The 20478-nt window shown below is 42.9% G+C and overlaps 1 protein-coding gene across 5 annotated transcripts; it reads right to left on the reverse strand.

Moving 5' to 3' along the window:
* Positions 1 to 1313: 1313 nt before the first annotated feature.
* Positions 1314 to 19675, reverse strand: LOC142771962 (syntenin-1-like). 5 transcript variants are annotated; one of them, XM_075873982.1, is made up of 8 exons: positions 19537 to 19675; positions 18925 to 18983; positions 15486 to 15683; positions 12231 to 12410; positions 7744 to 7919; positions 6110 to 6251; positions 4845 to 4966; positions 1314 to 1986 (listed from the first exon to the last, which is right to left on the reverse strand). In XM_075873982.1, the coding sequence occupies exons 2-8, from the start codon at positions 18976 to 18978 to the stop codon at positions 1932 to 1934; spliced, it is 927 nt and encodes a 308-aa protein (XP_075730097.1). In that variant the 5' UTR covers positions 18979 to 18983; positions 19537 to 19675; the 3' UTR covers positions 1314 to 1931. The 5 variants fall into 5 exon arrangements, with proteins under 5 accessions (XP_075730097.1, XP_075730094.1, XP_075730096.1 ...); XM_075873979.1 differs by having other exon boundaries at positions 12231 to 12413; XM_075873981.1 differs by lacking the exon at positions 19537 to 19675 and adding an exon at positions 19394 to 19530.
* Positions 19676 to 20478: the final 803 nt, after the last annotated feature.

Genomic DNA, 20478 nt, shown 5'->3' on the forward strand with positions numbered 1-20478 from the left:
ATGGCTCTGTTCATACACTGTCAAAGGTGATGCTATCACAACCGCTGACATTGCCTCACCCGGGACGACCTGAGTACGCGGAGGTTTAAATAAAAAGGATTCATAAGCGGCATGAACACATCGCATCGTTAACACTTGGCACTCCCAACATAAACACGCTCTCACGCAACCCCAACCCCAAGACAGCTGCATTGACTGCGCCACCTATCACGTAAAATTCGCACATTGCGCTTACAACTGGAGCTGAGAAAAATGTTTTAGAAACGTACCACAGTAAAACAGCGCGGCACGCAAGTCTATACATTGACAGGCGAAGGGCTGCATAAACTGTTGACAGTTTGAATTGTAGGAAAACTACGACTAAAGGCTCATTTGAATGAGTGACTTGCAACAGTCGCACAACCGTATTGGTGGCAAATAAAGAAGCTTTTCATTAAAAAAAAAAAACACAAGTTTTAGGCAATGTGCTCAGTGCTCCTTCAGTTCTGGCAGTACGACTGCAGTCACAAAACTTGGAAACCAATCCAACATGTAGAACCAGGATGCCCGCTCACTTTACAAGCCAAGATCAGTATGAACAACTTCCACAGTAACTAATTAGTTTTACCCAATGTATTTCTTTTTGTTGCTCATTATTTTCAAATAATTACTTGTATCATACTACTCCTTGATACCACTACCCTCAGCAATGCTACGGCTTCGAAGGTAAAATGAATGAAATGAACAGACATGAACTATGCCAGTTGCCAGACATTCCATAGTGGCAAGGAGCAGGTTCCGCTCGCTGTTAATCACCTCGCATCGATGATCGAACGTCCGAAGCCTTTGGGTGTGCGACCACTGTCGAACACTCCTGTGAATGAGCCTCTAACGCAGCACGAAATGTCCACTGAGCCAACATGCATTAAAAGCATGGCGGAGATAGAGGAATGGTTGAAGAAGAAACAATAAAGAGACCTTGCAGTCACAGGGTTATACAAAAAAGGCAGGCAGTTACATCACATCATTGGATAATGCCCAATTTCGAGCACGATCAGTGCCAGGAACATGTGATCAATCGTCCAACATCAAAACAAAATGAATCAACCGTCCAACAGTACGGCAACACAATTAGGGTCGGCAATAATTCACAGCCCCCTAGGCTTACTAGCTCCATACACAGTATGTGAAAAAAAAATTAAGCAGATAAACACAGGAAATAAATACAATGCACCCTCTGTCTAAACAGCAGAGAGCGAACAAAATTATAGTGTACTACGTATAACTCCATGGGTAACACGACGCAAGAAACTTTTGTTGACAAGATGCACCAATTCTAAAGTCTGAACACTTGATTTATTGCAGCCCCACTATATGACTCAAGTTTCTTTGTAAAAAAAAAAGAAACTTAAAAAAATCACATCTTATGACCACGATCTTCTATTGGACTAAACAAGAAAAATATAGCTGAGTTGTGTTCACCCACAGCTTTTTTTAAAACATCAGTTTTTGTTTGTCCATCAAATAGTTTACTTAGAAAGCTAAAAGTATACATGCCGTAGAAAATGAAAACAAATTAAGCACTGTACACTGCTAGCGTCAAGTTAAAATATGAAAGATGTAGTGCCCTGTTCAGTTGCTTTCTTCGTCCGCTCTCTGGCAAGCAAAGTTTCTGGCCATTCGCAATTTTTGCTCGTGATTGACGGATTTAAAAATGTGCATTTCTGGGAAGCCATAAAACATATTTAGCAAAATAAAGGCTAAAAAACAGCCTACAATGTAGTATACTTGACTTAAGAGAAGGATGACAGTCTCGTCGAAAAACTGCCGCAAGTGCTGCCGGTTTCGCGGCTACACCCAAACACACTTGTATGCCAGCCAATCATGGCATGTCTGGTCTCGGACGCAAAGGTGGACTGCAGTGAATGGGCCCGCTGACGAATAAGTTCTGCTTATATGTCCGGAATAGAGTGGTCCATAAGCTTCTTCAGCATGCCACCAGATGTGCTGAAAATCGCAGAAAGCAGAGCAATAGACAGATTTAGCATAGAGTTCTCGGCTGTATATTTAGGTGCAAGCAAAAGGACAACATTCGCGCTATTCATGAGCTCCGAATTACATGTTTAACATTGAGCTCTGGGTGGGTGAACTGATGGTCAACACCACAATTGGTGATGCCATCTGGTACCTGAAAAACTTTCGAATATTTATCGAATAGTGTTTGTTACTCGATTGGTGCTGTAATTTAACAATTTAAAATACTTGAACTTCACGTAGACAAATACAGTCAACGCTTAATAACAAGTGGCTTTTTCGGATTTTTTATATGCTTCACCCCACCACACTCTTGCACTGTGGCAAAGCTGCCTCATCAAAGTAAGGGTTTAGCTAAGTGTTGTTTCGGACCTGAAATTTGGGCAGAAAATCTGAAAAATTGAACGCTGACGATTAATATCATCCAAAGTTTCAGGTGTTTTTATATAATGGTGTCTATGAGGCAGATTTGGAGCTACAGACTCGAAGGAAGCATGCTCTTGTCTGCCACATCAGATGAGTTGAAAGAGGAGGAGATGTTGAGGAAATAGCATCCCCGCCTTTCACCTGTGAAGTGTTGTCGACAACAATTTGGTTCAAACAAACGTCAATAACTACCACTTAGCCCCTGCACTCTATCTTGATAAGACAACTAAGTAACACGACCCTTCCTGCACTTCACAAAGCTAGCCAAAAGGAATCCTTTCATGTCGCTATCTCGTAAGAATATGCTTGGGAATCCTCTCCGACATTTCTCTGCAATCCTGCTTCAAACTATTTTAAAAATATTCTAGAGATATTTCATTCGATTTGCACTCAAACTTCGATATTTCAATTTGGGATTTGCACGCAATAATTTGCCATTCACACAGGGTAAATGAAAGCTAAAACATCGTGGCATCTTTCAAAAGGCCAGGTAACATCTTAACAAATGACCAACCTCGATAATGATGAAGAAATATAATTCAAATTAAAGAGACGGGGCGTGTAAAGCACCGACACATCAGAGAAGCCATGACACCGAAACGGCACTTGCGGTGTCTTGTCGCCTCTCTTGTGTTATTTTGTGCATGCCTAGAGCTTTCATTTTTCGACACGAATATGCACCAACCAGCTCAGTTCTGTTACTCTTAGCTTAGGCTTTTGCAAATAGTGAACTTTATGTTTGAAGCGAATTCAAACAGCATATATATATATATATATATCATCATCATCATCATCATCAGCCTGACTACGTCCACTGCAGGACAAAGGCCTCTCCCATGTTCCGCCAGTTAACCCGGTCCTGTGCTTGCTGCTGCCAATTTATACCCGCAAACTTCTTAATCTCATCTGCCCACCTAACCTTCTGTCTCCCCCTAACCCGCTTCCCTTCTCTGGGAATCCAGTCAGTTACCCTTAATGACCAGCGGTTATCCTGTCTACGCGCTACATGCCCTGCCCATGTCCATTTCTTCTTCTTGATTTCAGCTATGATATCCTTAACCCCCGTTTGTTCCCTAATCCACTCTGCTCTCTTCTTGTCTCTTAAGGTTACACCTACCATTTTTCTTTCCATTGCTCGCTGCGTCGTCCTCAATTTAAGCTGAACCCTCTTTGTAAGTCTCCAGGTTTCTGCTCCGTAGCTAAGTACCGGCAAGATACAGCTGTTATATACCTTCCTCTTGAGGGATAGTGGCAATCTACCTGTCATAATTTGAAAGTGCTTGCCAAATGTCCATATATATATATATATATATATATATATATATATATATATATATATAGATCACAATATTTAAAAAATGGACATATTTGTCATGACCTAACCAACCTGCACAATTATTAAAAAAAATTAAAGTAAGGCCTGTGCAAATGCCACTTTCTTGCATCAAAGAAAGCAGAAACAACGTTTAAAGAGAATGTAAGTGATAGCCTGTAAAATATGTTACTTCTTAAAATTTGCCAAACTTGGAGCATATAAGTTGGTATAACAAGCTTTAAAACTTAAAAACTGAATCAATGTGAGGGTAATATCCTCATTGAACCTTGAAGTGGGACTTGTGGCAGTGCACATTTCCCCTGAGTATATGTCCTCAGGGCTTAGCACCACTTCACTGCAGTGAAGCCACTTTACAAAGGGGGGGGGGGGGGTTACTTGCAAAGTAATATACGCCTATCTAGGTGCTTTCATGGCTTAGCACCACTCTACAGCAGTGAAACCACCTTTACAGGCTGTCACATGCGGACTAATAATTTGTTTGCTGCGAATAATTTGGAATTTTCGATAACTTAAATTCGACTCGAAACGAGCTTGAATTCTGCACTTCTTTTTTCAAATATTCCAAGCATTTGAATATTCGCACAAGCCTACTGAACTTATTTAATAGAACTGGGTTCCCAAAGAGATAGGACTAGATGAAATATGATTTACGTCTTTCGGCTGTAACAAAAAAAAAAGCCCGAAACAGAATGAAGGAATCAGCTTTCATGCCATAATGCTGCTACACCAATGCATTTGACAAAGGAACACAATGTAAAACATCTGGCTGTGTTCGGTGTTTAAGACTATCACATGATTTTGACCGAGAACCGGAACAGCTCGGTCAGTAAAAACTTGACTGTTCATTGGCCAAACTGGTGTGCTACAAAACAGACGACTAACAGCACAACAATATTAGTGAACACAGTTGAAAATTAGACACTTTAGCACAGCTGGAGAAGCTGACACAATCAGGCGTGATAGCATGAACTATTTTTTTTTCTTTTTGGTCCCTGGTTTGCAGATGCAGATCAAGTTTGGATGTCAGCAGGGCAAGTGAAGAATAGAGTGCAATATTCCTTCCACTTACTGTTTGATCATGTGGTCGTAGACAAACGACGGGATCACTGTGACTGTGACGATGTCTCCAGCAGCCTCGATAATCTTCGTTATTTCGGAGTCCTTGATTCCCACCACATTTTGACCATTCACCTGCATAGAGCCATGGATCGTCACACACACACTCGAAGCGTCAAACCCATACATATAGAATCACTGAGTATATTATGTAGGCTTATGCCACAGGAGCGAAGGAAAGAGATGCCTACACCACAATTAACGCCAGCAGAGAACGCAAGCTTTCACCTCACGTGCCACTGCCAAGCGTCGTCTTTATTTTCTTCCTGTTGCGGTTGTGCGCTCTCCATTTTGCGCACAGTCCAAACAAGAGTGCTGCAGCCCCCCCGCCCCCCCCCCCCCCCCGATTGATATGTGGGGTTTAACGACCCAAAACCACCATATGATTACGAGAGATGCCGTAGTGGAGGGCTCCAAAAATTTTGACTATCTGTTTTTTAACGAGCACCCAAATCTGAGCACAGAGGCCTACAGCCTTTCCACCTCCATCGAAAATGCAGCCACCGCGGCGACTACAGAACCCCCCGGTGTAGATTGTAAGTCGAAATCCGACATGTTTTAGGTAGTCCAACGGGTGGTCAGGCATAGATGAGAGGCTTTATATGGCGGTCTCCAGGTACACCAGCTTAAGTCGGCCCAAACTGACTGTCTTTTTGCAGCCATTTTGTAGAAGAGTGGCAGTTTTTTGGCTGCAGTTAAAGATGTGGAATGGTCTGTCGTAGGCTGGCGTAAAAGGCGATCTGACCGCGTCATGGCGCACGAAAACGTGTGTTGATGTGCTTAATGACTTCCACCCTGACGACACTCCGACTTCCCAGTGGACACTCTACGAACTGCCGCACATGTACATCATTTTTATGTCTTCTTACATCTTTTACATTCCTTTTACATCAGGTAACACGCTTGGCGGAGAGCACTAGTGGCGGCCAGCCAGCTAGAGAAAAAGATGATGAGCAGCAGTGGCTTGTCGTGCGAAGCGCCTAGAATGGTTGTATGCTTCTGGCTGGCTGGACACCACAGCCGCTGCTCTGCTTTGGCATCTCACTTATGTCCTCAACTGTACGTCTTCCTCTGCTCATTAAACCCGCGATGATGGCTTGTCTACGTCGGACGCCGGCGCGTCACTACAATTATGTCGATATATAAACTATGCCCGGCCCCGCTATCGCTCACAGCACCATGAACAGCAGCACAACATACAAGTGCAGCAAAACCCACCTCCAGCAAATGGTGGTCGACTAGAAGGCCATTTCGCGTCGCCGATGAGTCCTTGACGAGGGAGATGATGCGGCCATCTCGGAACGCAAATCCAACGTGGCCAGTGCTCGACTTGTGCATCGTTACGGTGCGCTCAAACGGCCTGCAGAAATTGAGTGCAAGGAAGCAGTCAGTGGAAAGAAATTGGGATAATCCTCTAGGCTCAAGCCCCAGCGAGCTCATCAAAGTGCGATGAGACATTAAATGTGAAATACCATATTTTCTTGCATATCACCTGCACAAATTCGCAGAAAATGTATAGCTAAAGAGGGGGGCGTGAGTTCCATGTAAATTTTGGTGTGCAGGTTGGCTTAATGTAAATGCAAGTAAGGAGGCTTTGCGACAATATATGAAGAGCTTTTTTCTTTATTTTTGATGTTCTACGGCTTGCAGTTGGGGTTGCGAGTTAAAAGCAAGTGTATCTATGAGAAAATGCGTTGTTCCATATATGTGGACTCTTGATGTACCATTCCATAAACCTTAAAAATTTGCTTCGCACTAAAAGAGTTTCGGAGAGAATCAAGCGACGTTCGACGGTTCTACATGCAGTTCCCGACCGTTCAGTCGGACACTGCACAGTTGTTCGGACAACTCTGTGGCGCCGTCACTAATTGAAGTAATGCAAACTTCAAATAAAATATCCGGATGCCCCACAGTGCGCTGCTCGATTTTCACACTTCAGCTGGCTGATTGTGTGCAACACCGAACGCCATGACATGCTGTAAGGAAAGGCTGCGCTAAGCTGGCGCAATCAGAACTCCAAAGGAACTCGCTCGTATGTGCTTGAGCGCAACACCTCCAAAGCTTTTGCTAAAGGTAATTTCAGCAGACTGCTTACATTTCATTGCATGACGTATATTATGTTGCTTCCATGGTAGAAACGAGTGCGGAGGGAGAATGCACATTATCAGAGGATAGAGAATCTTGACGCACGTCTTTCTTCCGGAAGCTGTAGCAGGCACGAGCTCTCGCACAGTCTCAGGATTGCAGCGTGTAGAGCACACTCCATAATCCCACACAGGAAGTCGTTTTTCAATAGTTAAGCTTACAACTGTGCACTCTGCCGGCTTGAATGCGCTCGAGCTTCTCAACGTACGACACCCAAGGTTTACGATATTTTTTTCTATGTAGCCAGCGCTCACGCGTTGCACTGGCTAGAGGTAGTGCCAGTGTCAAATTCATGCAGATGTCCAAGGCCATGTTTCTTGGCTACACACAATGGTTGCCCTTTATCAGTTTAGATTATTACCAAAAGCTGAACTGCTATACATCTTTAGTGTTCACTTGAAGTCAACTGCTTCAAAATTGCACAGTGGCGAAATGGTTGCAATTATTATGTGCTACCACAAAAGCTTCAGCAGATGTGCAGAGCAAACCAGGCATGTCGCATACAGCTTATAGCCATTATAAGATCTTCTGCTTTTAGAATACACTAAACTTAGCTTTTATTCTCTATTTTACAGCTACAAATGAAGTCATTGAATTATGTTCCGATTCACATTCTATCCAACAATTGGTGGCAATTCGAAGCAAATGCATGATCAGCACCTGGTGCCGCTCAATCAGCAAGTGGTGAGCCCATCTGAAACACTTGCCTGTCCCGGACGGCCATGACGATGCGATCCGGGTCAGCTTTGACAATGAGCGTGTGAACCTTGTCGACCGAATATCCAGCGAGCACTTCCTCGTTGATGGTCAGCAGCTGATCGCCAAAACGAAGTCCTGCCATGGCTGCTGGGCTGTTCGCTTGGACAAGCACGACAAAGATGCCCTGCGAAATAACGCAGCACAATGCAAGCTTTATCATGCGATCTGAAATCCCTTTGAAGCAGTCTACAAAAACGCTGCAATTAACCTTCATGCTTTACGATTTTTCGTGTATTAGTAAACTACAACTTCATAATTCTGAAAACGCCACTCTTACCGCGACATGACGCTCAGTACGAAAAAAGGTGCGAAAAGAAAATGCGGGTGGAAACGCCTCCTTGAAATTTCCGCACCAAACATCGAGACGTCACGAGTTTTGAAGGAGTTTGCTGGGCCCTATTTAGCTTTTATTCGATAAAAATGAAGCATATTGACATCTGTGGGTGCCATAGACTTAGCATATGAAGTTTCAAAAGATTTCATCTCGCCACTGTTGCAAAAATACAAAAAATACATTTTGAAATTTCTTACGTCATGTGCAGAGAGTTTGGTGTGTGATTTAAAAATAAAACTTCAACCTCTATCATTTCCGCTAATAATAAACTTATGATAGCGAAACATATGGCAGTTTCATAACTTCATGACTTTTGCATGATTTTACAACTTTGTGGTTTCAGTAAAAACGCTGTATTCCAGAATTTCATGCTCTGGCAATGTTTCATGACTTTTGCATTTGATTGCAATTCTGCACTTCTAGCTGTTAAAAATGCTGCAATTGGCGATTTCACTTTGTTTGGTGTTGTTATTTTACACTTGTAACTGTTCAAAGTGTACAATCAGCGATTTCAACTGTTCACTGGTGATTCAAGCTATTTGCATGATATTGCAACTTCATACGTTTACCTGTATAACAGGCTCTATACTGCCTTTTTCCAGTTGTTTGCAGATCTTTCGTGACAGTTGCATGATGTTGCAAATTAGCAATTCTAGTTGTACAATATCCTCTGATCGGCGATAGGACTTCATTTGGTAGTGTTTAATGACTTTCACATACTTTGCAGTTCTAACTGTTCAAAATGCTACAATCAGCGATTTCACACAGTATAGTGGTGTTTCATGATGTTTGCACGACATTGCAATTTTGCTTTTGCAAACAGAGAGCAGTTTGTCAACTTAAACCAAGTCTTTATTTCTCTTTAGTATCCGTTTAAAAACAACTTGTTGTTGGGCGAGTTGGCGAGTACATAACACCGTGATTTTTGCTTGACAAAACACATGAGAGAAAATAGGACAGGCGCTTTTTACTTTCTCTCACGTGTTTGGTTTCTTTAAAAAAAAAAATTGTGACGTTATAAACCTTCATGCTGTCATCTCTTCAGACAACTCTAAGGTAAACTTTTGTAGAAGTCCTCCTAGCAGGACTTAAACGGGCCCTTAAACACTTTTCTGAGAAAGCATGGAATTAATTTGCTGAAAATGCGTATTGCCTCACAAATTCAACGCTGCAAAAATTGCAGGAATCCGTCCAGTACTAGCAGAGTTACAAAGATTTGTCACATGCCGCAATCGCATTCTCTCTTCCCTCGTCCCGACGAAAGCGCTGGAAGGAAAAGAAGGGAGGGATGGGAGGGGCTAACAAAAAATGCCAGGCGCGCCCACGTGACCTTGATCACTTTTTCTTATTTTTTCTTTGAATACGCGACCTTTCCAGTGTGGTTTCGCGCGCACGCATGGCCAAGTCGCGAGCTCTTGCGGCGACCACTGTAACGACCCAGCGCGGCATGTTCAAATCAACCAATGCATGGTAGGTCGGTAATTTATGTGTAATTATTGAGCATCATCCATGATTTGTCGAGGGAAGAGAAAGCAATTTTTAGCTGACTATGATAAGTTATTGTGAATTCCAGGCCGCGTGCTGCGCTATAACATTTGGCTCGTGTGTTCTCGGGAGCCTCTACTACCAATCGGCAGCTATTTCTGACCATGCTCAAAAGGTGTTGCAAAGCCCCTTTAAAGGAAAGGGGTGAGCTTCTTGCCAAAAATTTAAATTTAAGGGGAATCGGGGGCGATGGAACTCCAACTTGGCAGACAGAAATACGCACAGTTACAGTAGACGGTCGGTATAACTAGAAATTACTTAACTAGAATCGCTACCAAAATCGCACTGCAAATGATGTGAATGGTTTTGTACCTGAATTCTTTGCCTATATTCATCTCAAAGTAGGCGAACTTCCAGTTAAATAGAACACATTTTGCTAGTCCTTACAGGAACCCCTTAAGAGAGTACTAACATGACTTACAGACATCACAAAAAGGACATCATTTGTTTCCTCGATACGCATTGTCAACACTCTCCACACAGTGGTGCCAGACAACACGTATCGAAAATGTTATTTTTATATTAAGGTCTTAGTCCCCGAGCATTTGCAAGTCAGCCCCACCACAACGAACATTGTCCCTCGAGTGAACACAGTTTGACCGAGTTTGCATGCTCTGAGTCTTGCATTCATCCCAAATCACAGAAATCAATAACAATTCACTCATTGCTGTTTACGTGCACAATGAGCAGATTACAGATATGCCACTAGTATGCCGAGAGTTGCTCTCTGCCTGCAACATTACACTGTTATGACAAGTCACTGATAAAGTGCCATATTTAAATTGAAAGCATTTTTTCAGCTTCGGGTAAAAAAAAAATATATTTGGTGCATTCCCAGGAACCACAACTAGTCTTACGTTTCTTGATACAAGCATTCTTATTTATAGCAACAATTTGAGAATATTTAAAATTCATTTCAGCATTGCTAGTAGGCTGTGTGTGTGGCCTCCCAAAAGTCGCCAACAATGCTAGCTGGAAAAATTGAGGGGGGTTCAGCGCAAGTGCCAAGGTGGCACCATCTAGAGACATTGGCCATCTGGTAGAGCTCAAATGGCAGCTGAAGGCAGACTGCGACATCACTCGATGGCACAACTGTTTCTCCTGTGTTGCCCATGTACATAAAAAGATGCCACGAGGAATCATGGCCAACTAGACCGTAATAGCTTCATGGCCGTAACTGGGGGAGGAGTTAAAGGGGTTCTCACAGCGCCCGAAACTTTTTCATTGTTGAACTTTTAGGTAATACAAAAGTATTTACATGCCTTCACATTGACCACCAGTTCACAAAGTTAGCCGTTATACACATGATCCCCCGTAAAAAAAATTTATAGGTACGACCCTGAAAAGCTCTGCTGTAATAGTAGTATCACCAAGCACTTGCTTATATTACTAAATCTGCCAAACCTGTGAAAGGCCCTGCAGCATCTAATAATATGTGGCTTTTGTGTTCACAGGCACCAAATCTACACATCAGCAACACATTCTTTGTAATATTAAAAAAATGTACGGTGCTGCTGGGAGACAGCCATCTGTTTAATTCTGCAGCCTAGCCACACGCACAAGGGGAAAAAAAAAATCATGCACAAGCCAGATAGCGACTGAAATTCTATAAGGTGCCTCTCTTCACTGAGACAATGAAGGCTCTGCTTTTCAGATAAACAAGGCTTTATCAGAACAGAGGAACACTGAGCCCATAATGCAAACAAGAAAGCTTTGCGACAGCCGTCGACACTATTGGTGAGATAGCAAAACGCCCCAATGAAAAGCTGGCCACAACGCAACGTAAAATAATAGTTAAAAACAAGGGCACCAATATAGTAGATGGTGACACGCACAATCACTGACTAAAGGTCTTGCCTGCAATCCCTGACATAAGTACAGGTCCCAAGTAAAGCAGTCAATACATAGTCGACTGCTAGAAGTGTCTGAAAGACACGAGGGCAATAATGCTCTGCGGATTTCGTCGACTAGCAGTAGTGGTGGTAGCAGCAGTACTTTCTTGCTTGTACACAAGCATAAAAGCACAGTAAAACCTTTTTAATTTGACATCGCTAATTAGATAAATTGGTTAACTTGGAAGTGTTTCCTAATCCCCAGTCAGCATATAAAGTAGACTCCCAGTAAACGGAAATCTGTTCGACGGAACTGCAGCTTAACCGGAACAAGTTCTCTGACAAGATTGGTTTCATTCCTGTATTTTGCACCCCTAGTCGTCTTTCAGTAAATGAAACTCCTGTTAAATGGAACACATGTTTCTGGTCCCTTCAAATTCTATTTAATGAGAGTCTATTTCCATTGTATAACGTAACTAACCTCTGGCTGATTCAGTCCTAATTGACTGATTTAATGAGAGTCTATTTCCATTGTATAACGTAACTAACCTCTGGCTGATTCAGTCCTAATTGACTGCAGCTCACTTAATTAGGACGATGCTGAGTGTAAAGTGCAACAAACATGCAGAGCAAAAGAACGAACACAATGTTTGCGGACAACCCAAACAAGGTGGCACAGTCCACAATGCTACCACCACCATTACGAGCCTGTTCATTGTCTCACCTGGTTGATGGCTTGCACGCGCAGTCCAACCTTGCCCTTCTTGTCCTTGCAGAGGATGACTTCCCGAATCCCGTGGCTAACGTGCGCCCTCTTCAGGCCGACGGATGAACCCGAAATTGGCGCAACCATGTTTGAAAGGAAGCCTACGCTTGCCGCAGGCTGTGGCACTGCAACTTGGTTCTGCTGTACACACGGCGGACATATGCGAAATAAAAGGACGTTACAAAAAATAAAACACTGAAGCTCCAAGTACCAAATCCATGACACAATGATGAAACATACTGTGCACTCAAACCTCGATAGAGCAAACCCGGATGTAACGAAATATTGGTAATAACAATGTGAATGAAGAATAGTGTTGCAATAGATATAGTATTAGAAATATACATTTATAATAAAGTTTCGGACATAACGAACTTATTTTGCTGTAAAATGCAACTTTGTTATAATGAGGTTTGAGTGTATAACAAGGTACCACGGCTTAACTTTGACTACCGGGGAGGATGGATAAAATCGGCTGCGAAGAAAAAGACGGCTTTCGCATTCAAGTCGTCTCAGGCAAGTAAATGTTTAACGACCGTGCGTCTTATTATGGGAGAGTCCATTGGGGGGCAAGCTGGAGCAAACGGCAGGTAAAAGAGCGACAGAGCACACCTGCAAAACAAAACGAGCCACTGCCACAGCAAAATGGAAAAGACTTGACAGGAACAGCAGGCTCAAGCAGAGACAAGATTTAAAACTCAATAAAGCCAAGCTTGGACCTCGCCCTGTCAAATGGTTCCGAGCAAAGCAAGCTTTACTTCGGCGAACCAAGATCAACGATGAAATGAGGCAAACGATGTTTTTTCAGAAGCAGGGACAGCTGATCTCTGCGCCATCCACCGAAATGTACATGCTCCAGTACTGCTGAGGCTACTAGTTGAACAGAACTGAAAAAGAGCTTGCTACAATGAGATTTCTTTAAATCGAAGTACCGAACGCAAAAGCAAACTGCAGAGACATTCCTCTTGTTTTCAGGTTTCTAATGTAGACACTTCTCTTTCACTTTGCAGCAACCTGTAAACACCTCGTTCACGTAACTAAGAAGACTATTTGGTGGATGTTTTATCTCTAAAGAAAAACATGCCGCTGTGAGGACTGCAGTAAAGAAAAGCACCCAAATGAACTTCAGCTGTCATAGCTCAGCAAGCGAGGTGTCGTGCTAGTTAAACTCGGAAAGACGAGTACCATTCCATGCCACACTGGCACCGTTTTGATTAGAACGAAACGCAAGACGTGCTTCGATTCAGGCGCACAGTATGAACCTCAGGAGGTGTAAATTAACCCAGGGTTCTCCACTTTGCCTTACTTCTTAATCTTATAATAGTTATATAGTGTAACAACACCAGAACTTATTTTTAATAAATTACGACTTCCTGAAATATTCTTAAGCATAAAAAAAGCACAGTCATCTCTCATTTGATCATCATCACTATGCAGACTCCACAGCTTGGTATCGAATGTGCAACTTTAGATTGAGCAGCAGAACACCTTTGCCAGTGAGCCACAGCAGAGGGTTTCGCGAATCCATGTCATGTTTAAAGAGAGACAAGTCAGAGCACCATTTGAAAACATGCTATGTGCAAAGTGAGAGCATTGGGGGAACAGCTACGAGCAACCTTGTACTAAAGGTGGGAGCAAAGTGCAAACCCATGATCTGCAAAACCTTGAGTAAGGCATGCATGGGGTTTTGAGGACCCTACAAATGGAACGGCATGCACAACATGTCTGTGCACAAAGACCGCAGAGTCTACATCATGCAATTTACTCAGAAAAGCGAGAAGAGATTTAAAGTACGACATAATTAGTGGCCCTAGCCTTGCTCCTTTGGTCATGCCTGCTTCCCATTTGCTTGCTTGCCATTTTCTTTTAACCTGTACAAGCTTGGCTTACAGATGAACAGAAGCAGTTTTTTGCGCTATCCCAAACAGCCTTCAATTGTCGCAGGGCACCGATGTGGGAGCTGTCCACTGCGCACCAGGGCACGTCATATATAACCATATTAAAGTCATTTCAATAAATTATTCAATCACTTGTGCGTAAAAGTGCAACATCAATTTTTTGTATTTTTTTGTTTTTTTGCAAAAATACGCATGTGACACTCTCGAGTAGCCTTCGTAGCTGGCCACTATGCTTGTACAATTGATTTGTGCAAACTAAAAGATAAAAACACCACCACTGGATGACAGTAGGACACTTTTGCAGAACACTTGTGTGCAGCGCATTGGTTATAACTGTGTTGACATAATGTAAACAAGAATGTGGGCCTCTCTGATTTGCCACTTGTGGCTGTGAGCAGGCTGCAAGAGCACACACAGCTATGTGCATCCCACATGGTTCCCAGGCATTAAACTTCATTGACTTTTATTGATTACAGACACCATTCCAACCACCTTATACTATCACCTTTACACCGCATGCGTTTGGCTAGTTGTTTTGCAGCATGCAAAAATGAATGCACAGTAATTACATACTAATGAAACCTTTTTATGGCCAGTTATTAAGTTCACTTCTTTTGTGTAGAGTTACATTGACACATTACATCAGCAGCTTTTAACAGAAGCTGGACTTGCAATTACCCCATTTTGCTACTTTCAGGTTCTGCTTTCCTCTGTTGCTCCATCATTTAGTGTTAAGTTCTTTTAAGGTGTTGCTGGTGTTACTTCTATATTTATAAAATGAAAATTGAAGTTTTATAACTGCTTCGTTGTTTAGGGGCTCTATAACAGACTCTTTATCAGCTCAGTGCACAGCCAGAGTTCTGTGCTGACTTCACCATGCTGAACGACAGGGCTAACATATAATATAAACAATTACGCAGCGTTGTCTATTTTGACTGCTATGTTGGTACCACAGACAACTCTGACAGCTCATATAAGTGCCGATTACCTGGCCTTGCCACAATTTTCATGAGCCCTCAATGACCATAGCTCTCATTAGGCCCAACAGTCAGAACTTGTCCACAGATGTGGAGATGTATCAGCAACAGAACTAGCCAAGCGGACGAGATTGGAGGAGGACTACAAGAAGCAAGAATGTAATTGCGAGTACATGGTCCAGAGCAACTATGCACTTCCAAGCAGGTGGTCTGGCTGCGAGCTGAACCAACAGTTCTTTTCCTTGTGAAATACAGTTAGCTGCCTTGCATGCCAAACCTAACTTCTGCCCGATAGCAGCAAATCAAAGAGGCCCAGTGTTGTCCACGCACGGACAAACCTGGGAAATGGTTGCCAGGGCAGTGATCTCGGGCGGGATGTCCCGAGACAGGGAGAGGCCCATGTAGTCATCTAGAGCGGGGTAAAGGGTCTCAAATCTGTCCGGGCCAGCTGGCGCTGATGGGTACAGTCCGTAAGGAAGGGGAGCGGACGCCACCGGAGCTGCCGGAGCAGACGATTCCAGGGGTCTCGTCTGTGCCTAGGAGTGTGGGATGAAATGAATGAACACACATTTCCGGTTCACAAAAGAAATAAACATGAAATGTCATGAAATTCAATGAGCAAAATTCACCGTCATGTTGAGTATATCTGAATGTACACTGCGATACATAGCTGAAGATATCCCAAGCCCACACATTGTTCACAGCTCCCTATCATTTAGTCGCTTCTACTCTTACACATATATAATGTGCTGTAACTCATACCAAACAGTTCATTGTCAGCAGGGCAGATTGGAACGTCAGCACCATGCATCAAACAATGAAAGAACTAGTGCGATGGCTCATACTGTTAGTTTGCTTTAAAATTGGGTTTAATGTAGCTATTATTCTTATTAAGGTCGAAAAATGCTTCATCGGAGGCTGCAATACTTGGGATTTGATTCCAGGCGTTCCAGACCAGTAATATGTAACACGCATGCGCTTGCATTCTAGACAGAGTGCAAAACACACTAAACAAAAAATGGCACAATGAAAGAAGCAATATTTTTGCCCACGAAACTAGGAAGCAGAATTCATTAACCAATGCCCTTTCATTTAAAGCACGGGTAGCAAGGTGCTCTTAAAGAAACAAAAATGCGAGGACAAGAAAAGGAATAGCAATGTTACACGTACAACAATCGGCCACATGTGTTGAAACCTCATCCGTTAAAGAGACGCTGAAACAATGGATGATGTTCCATGAAAGAGTGCATTGTCAAAAACATGAGAGTCGGGTAACTGAGCAGCGACCAACACTGTGCAGCTCTTTTTTATCGTTAACAAAGCTCCACGACTCATGGATTAATACATAGCTCTATACGAACGTTTCACAGTTTCTTAACGGGTAACTGTGTAGGACTAAGCCTTAAACGAGATAACCAAGCTACACATTTTGGTTGAGCTGAACAACACACGTCTACCTGATCTTTAATTCAATCTACTTGATCTTTCGTTACTGAACTACCAAAGTATATAAAAATGTTAATTTTATGATATCAGTGACGCTTGGCTACCTGAATTGTAAGCCATATTCCTAATGTAAGAACTTGTGTAATTACAAAACAAAACATTAACATTCTGATGAAAGCGACAACCTTAGTTTACTATTGACAATATTGCCCTTAATAAAACTTAACTTTAAAATAAGTGACACAAAGGCAAGCACACAACAATATTTGCATGGCAAAACTGGTCGTGCTAAACCTCCGCTAAATAGCAAGTCTAATGTCATTTACAAGGAGTGGAATTTGTTCGTGATGCAATTTTCACAGGTAACACTCAGAAGATGAATGACCCTCCCTCCCACACTTCAGTCAAAATTACATTTCCAAATGAATGATAACCTGTAACTATTAATGCAAGGAGCATAATCGATAACTGAAATTCTTGTACTCTGTGTAATAAAAAACTGTGAGAACGACCAAGAACAACAGCAAAAAGAAAAACTGTCATGTTGTTTCCACGCACCATCACATTTTCAGCAAGGTCGTGTCTAGTTTCTCTCCTAATTTGCTCAACTAAAAGCATGTTATGTGCCTCAGACCAATCGTTTAAAACAGTCAAAGCATATATTCTTTGCGCAAGTATTATTAATGAAATTAATTTAAGGACATACAAGTGTTAGGTGCGAGATCTGTTAGCTTCCTCCTGAGCCCATAGCTAACGAGGAGTAATCATATTAAAATGAAATTTGTTTTACTGTGCGACAGCATGCAGGGAAAAAGAAGACGACATTAAATGCAACAATGATTGCTGTTGAAGCACTTGGTACATACTGAGAATGTAAGAGCCCCGAAAATGGGACACATAAGAAGGCAGGACAAAGCCCTAACTGCCCGATCGTTTCATCAATGCGTGGAAGCTTTTATGCAGCATTTTTTTCATGGCAGGGGGCAATCAGACCTCTTTCAAAGAACCCTGCAGCACTTTTCAAGTAATCGCCAAATGATATCACTATTCCGAGTTTATTGTTTAACGAATTTACTGTCGCAGTAAATTTTTTAGAATCTATTTAGTCCAAGCGAGGTTACAGGAGTTTGTCGCATGCTTTCTCCCTCCTTTTGTCCCAGTGAGTGAGTGCGTTGGTGTAATTCAGCACTCTAGCTCAGTGCAGGCGCATTGCAGTGTTCACATTAACTATACAGCTTACTATGTTGAAATCAGCCAATGGGCGGACTGACCTTATGGCGTCATTTGATGAGATAAAAGCGAGCGATTTCTAGCTAATTTTGAAACATTATTGTGAATCCCATGCTGTGTTGTGTTATGGCATTTGGCCCGCATAATTGCAGAAGCCTTCACCTGACGACGTTTTCTGACCAAGTTCAAAAAGTGTTACAGGTACCATTTAAATGCATATGCCCACATTGCTGCATGTTGACTAGGCTGAAGGACAGCACACGTCACCCGCCAAAGCGGATCTTGCAGGAAAAAAAAAAAGATGGACAGACATTGACTAGGCTGAATCGAGACCTTGGATTGATGTAATGGCTTGAGCACGTGGAGAAATACAGTGTTCACTGACTAATTGGAGTAATTTTTTTTTGTTACAATATACACATATGAACTGGAAAATTTGGCAGGCACAGTGAAAACCCTAGGGCAACTGCCATGATCTGGCTCGAGGTGACTGGCAAACAAAGCCTCGCGAAATCCGACCTAATTGTCACCTTTCTCACATTTCACTACTTTCCCCTTTTATTTTGATTGTAAAAAGCCTTCTTGTATTTATAAGAAACCCATGAAGTTGACAGTTGTTCGAGTCTGTTCTTTTGGCCAGTTTTCAGTACTGTATGGCCATATTCTCAAGATGACAGGTTTACTGTTTGAAAGGAATCATATTAACTTTAGTTCCTAAACATATTTCCTCCCTCATGGGCTCCTTATTTAAGAAACCCCATTACTGTGACAATGTGCGCGCATAATGTTTAAATAAAAATTGTGCAGATGTGGCTGACATAACTTACCTAATGCCAGCCTGGAGTACGTAGATGAAAGTATTCACCGAGTGTTTCTTGCTGCAGCCTCACTCAGTAGGCTTTAGAAAAAGGTACCCAATTAAAGCTTTGGTACGCGATCAAACTATGTGCCTGTTGCCGCAAGCGGATTCGCCCCACATTAACCTCCCCGAGACTGCGCGTACCCAGGGAACGCAAAACTTGAGTACCTTAAACAAAATACGACGCTTAGCGCGAAAGTTTCGAGCACAGCTGCTCACAGGGAACGAGGCAAAACACTTACCTGGATCATGTGATCCACTTTCATATCCTCCAGAGTCGGGTAAAGGCTTGACATCTTGCCTGCGGTGGGGAACGGACAAGCAGCAGAGTCAGCTGAGAACTCGACGCAACAAGTACAGTACACCTAATGACAAGCCCGTTATGCCCACTGAACTCGATAGGCTCTTATCGGCAGCCCACCAGCCGAACTTTGAACGGCGATTGTTCGATAACGCGCGCCAAAGCTCTTATCGGTTCGAGTACACAAGGGAAAAAACGGTGTATGAGTAATTCCACGAACATTAAGAAAGTCACGACATCGAAGAACCCCTCTTATTGTGCAACCCTTGATACATAACATCTTTATCAATGAGAGCAAGCTCAAAACCAAGGCTCTCCACGCCGACGAGAAGCGGCTTGTTTACGGAACTGCTGGATCTACCATGGCCGTACAACTACTTTACAATTACAAACACTAAAGCAAATCCAACCTGACACTGTCGACACTGTTACCTCGTTGCTACAACGGACAGTCAAAACAAGCGCTAGAGCAGCAGTTTCAAAGAGCTTGGCGGCTGGCAAAGCTCTCCACCGTCACCGGATCTCTGCACAAGCGTCAAATGCGCACACCTACCTCGATGTATTGACGACCACCGTTGCAAGAATCAGACGCTCCCGTTTGCGTTGTTTCCGTTCACTTGAGAGTGACTCACGCGCGGGGGAGAACACGAAACGCGCTAGAGCCGAGCGAGCTTATCGCAGTGGCGCTAGTTGATCAACAGTAGTGGCGATTGACGTCAGAGCAGTCGGGGCGATCAATGCACAAAGTAACCAACAAAACAACACCAGACCTACGCAGAAAGTTGGCAAATATGTTAAAAACGATCGAGGCAATAGCGGGCGAGGTTCAGCTGTAACTTTGAAATGCCAAGCAAGTGCGATGTGACGGAAATGAAAAGATATTTCCAATGATCTTCGAAAGCGAGAGATAAGAAAGCAAAACCGAAACTTACCAGGCACACTTGAGCGCGCGGTTTGACGGATGCAGTTCCGCGTCTTCGATCTACGCAGCAAGAGCTTGCATTAAAACACTGCAGCGGATAATTGTCAAAAAGATTTAGAATTGGGTAGCGAGGTTTTGCGTTCGTTGGATTTGTACAAGCACACCATTTTTTTTAATAACTGAGCTTGTTCTCAGCTATCAGAAAGCCAAACGCAAGAAATCATGGCGCGATTTTCACGTGATCAACGCAAAGAAGTTTAGCCAATTAGTCGCAGAGCACTATCACAACTTGGCTACACACACACACACACACACACACACACACACACACACACACACACACACACACACACACACACACACACACACACACACACGTGCACACACACACACACTAAGGGGGGGCGAAGCAAGTTAATTGAGTGATGATTGATTTGTGGGGTTTAGCGTCCCAAAACCACCATATGATTATGAGAGACGCCGTAGTGGAGGGCTCCGGAAATTTTGACCACCTGGGGATCTTTAACGTGCACCCAAATCTCAGTACACGGGCCTACAACATTTCCGCCTCTA

The sequence above is a fragment of the Rhipicephalus microplus genome, chromosome 9, assembly GCF_043290135.1.
Source record: "Rhipicephalus microplus isolate Deutch F79 chromosome 9, USDA_Rmic, whole genome shotgun sequence".
Taxonomy (NCBI): domain Eukaryota; kingdom Metazoa; phylum Arthropoda; class Arachnida; order Ixodida; family Ixodidae; genus Rhipicephalus; species Rhipicephalus microplus.

Excerpts from the sequence above, each read along its gene's own strand:
- LOC142771962 (XM_075873979.1), bottom strand. The coding sequence starts at position 18,978 with ATGTCAAGCCTTTACCCGACTCTGGAGGATATGAAAGTGGATCACATG. Across the intron at positions 15,684-18,924 it reads AAGTGGATCACATGATCCAG|GCACAGACGAGACCCCTGGA; the intron begins GTAAGTGTTTTG and ends CCACACTCCTAG. Across the intron at positions 12,414-15,485 it reads CCCTGGCAACCATTTCCCAG|CAGAACCAAGTTGCAGTGCC; the intron begins GTTTGTCCGTGC and ends CCGTGTGTACAG.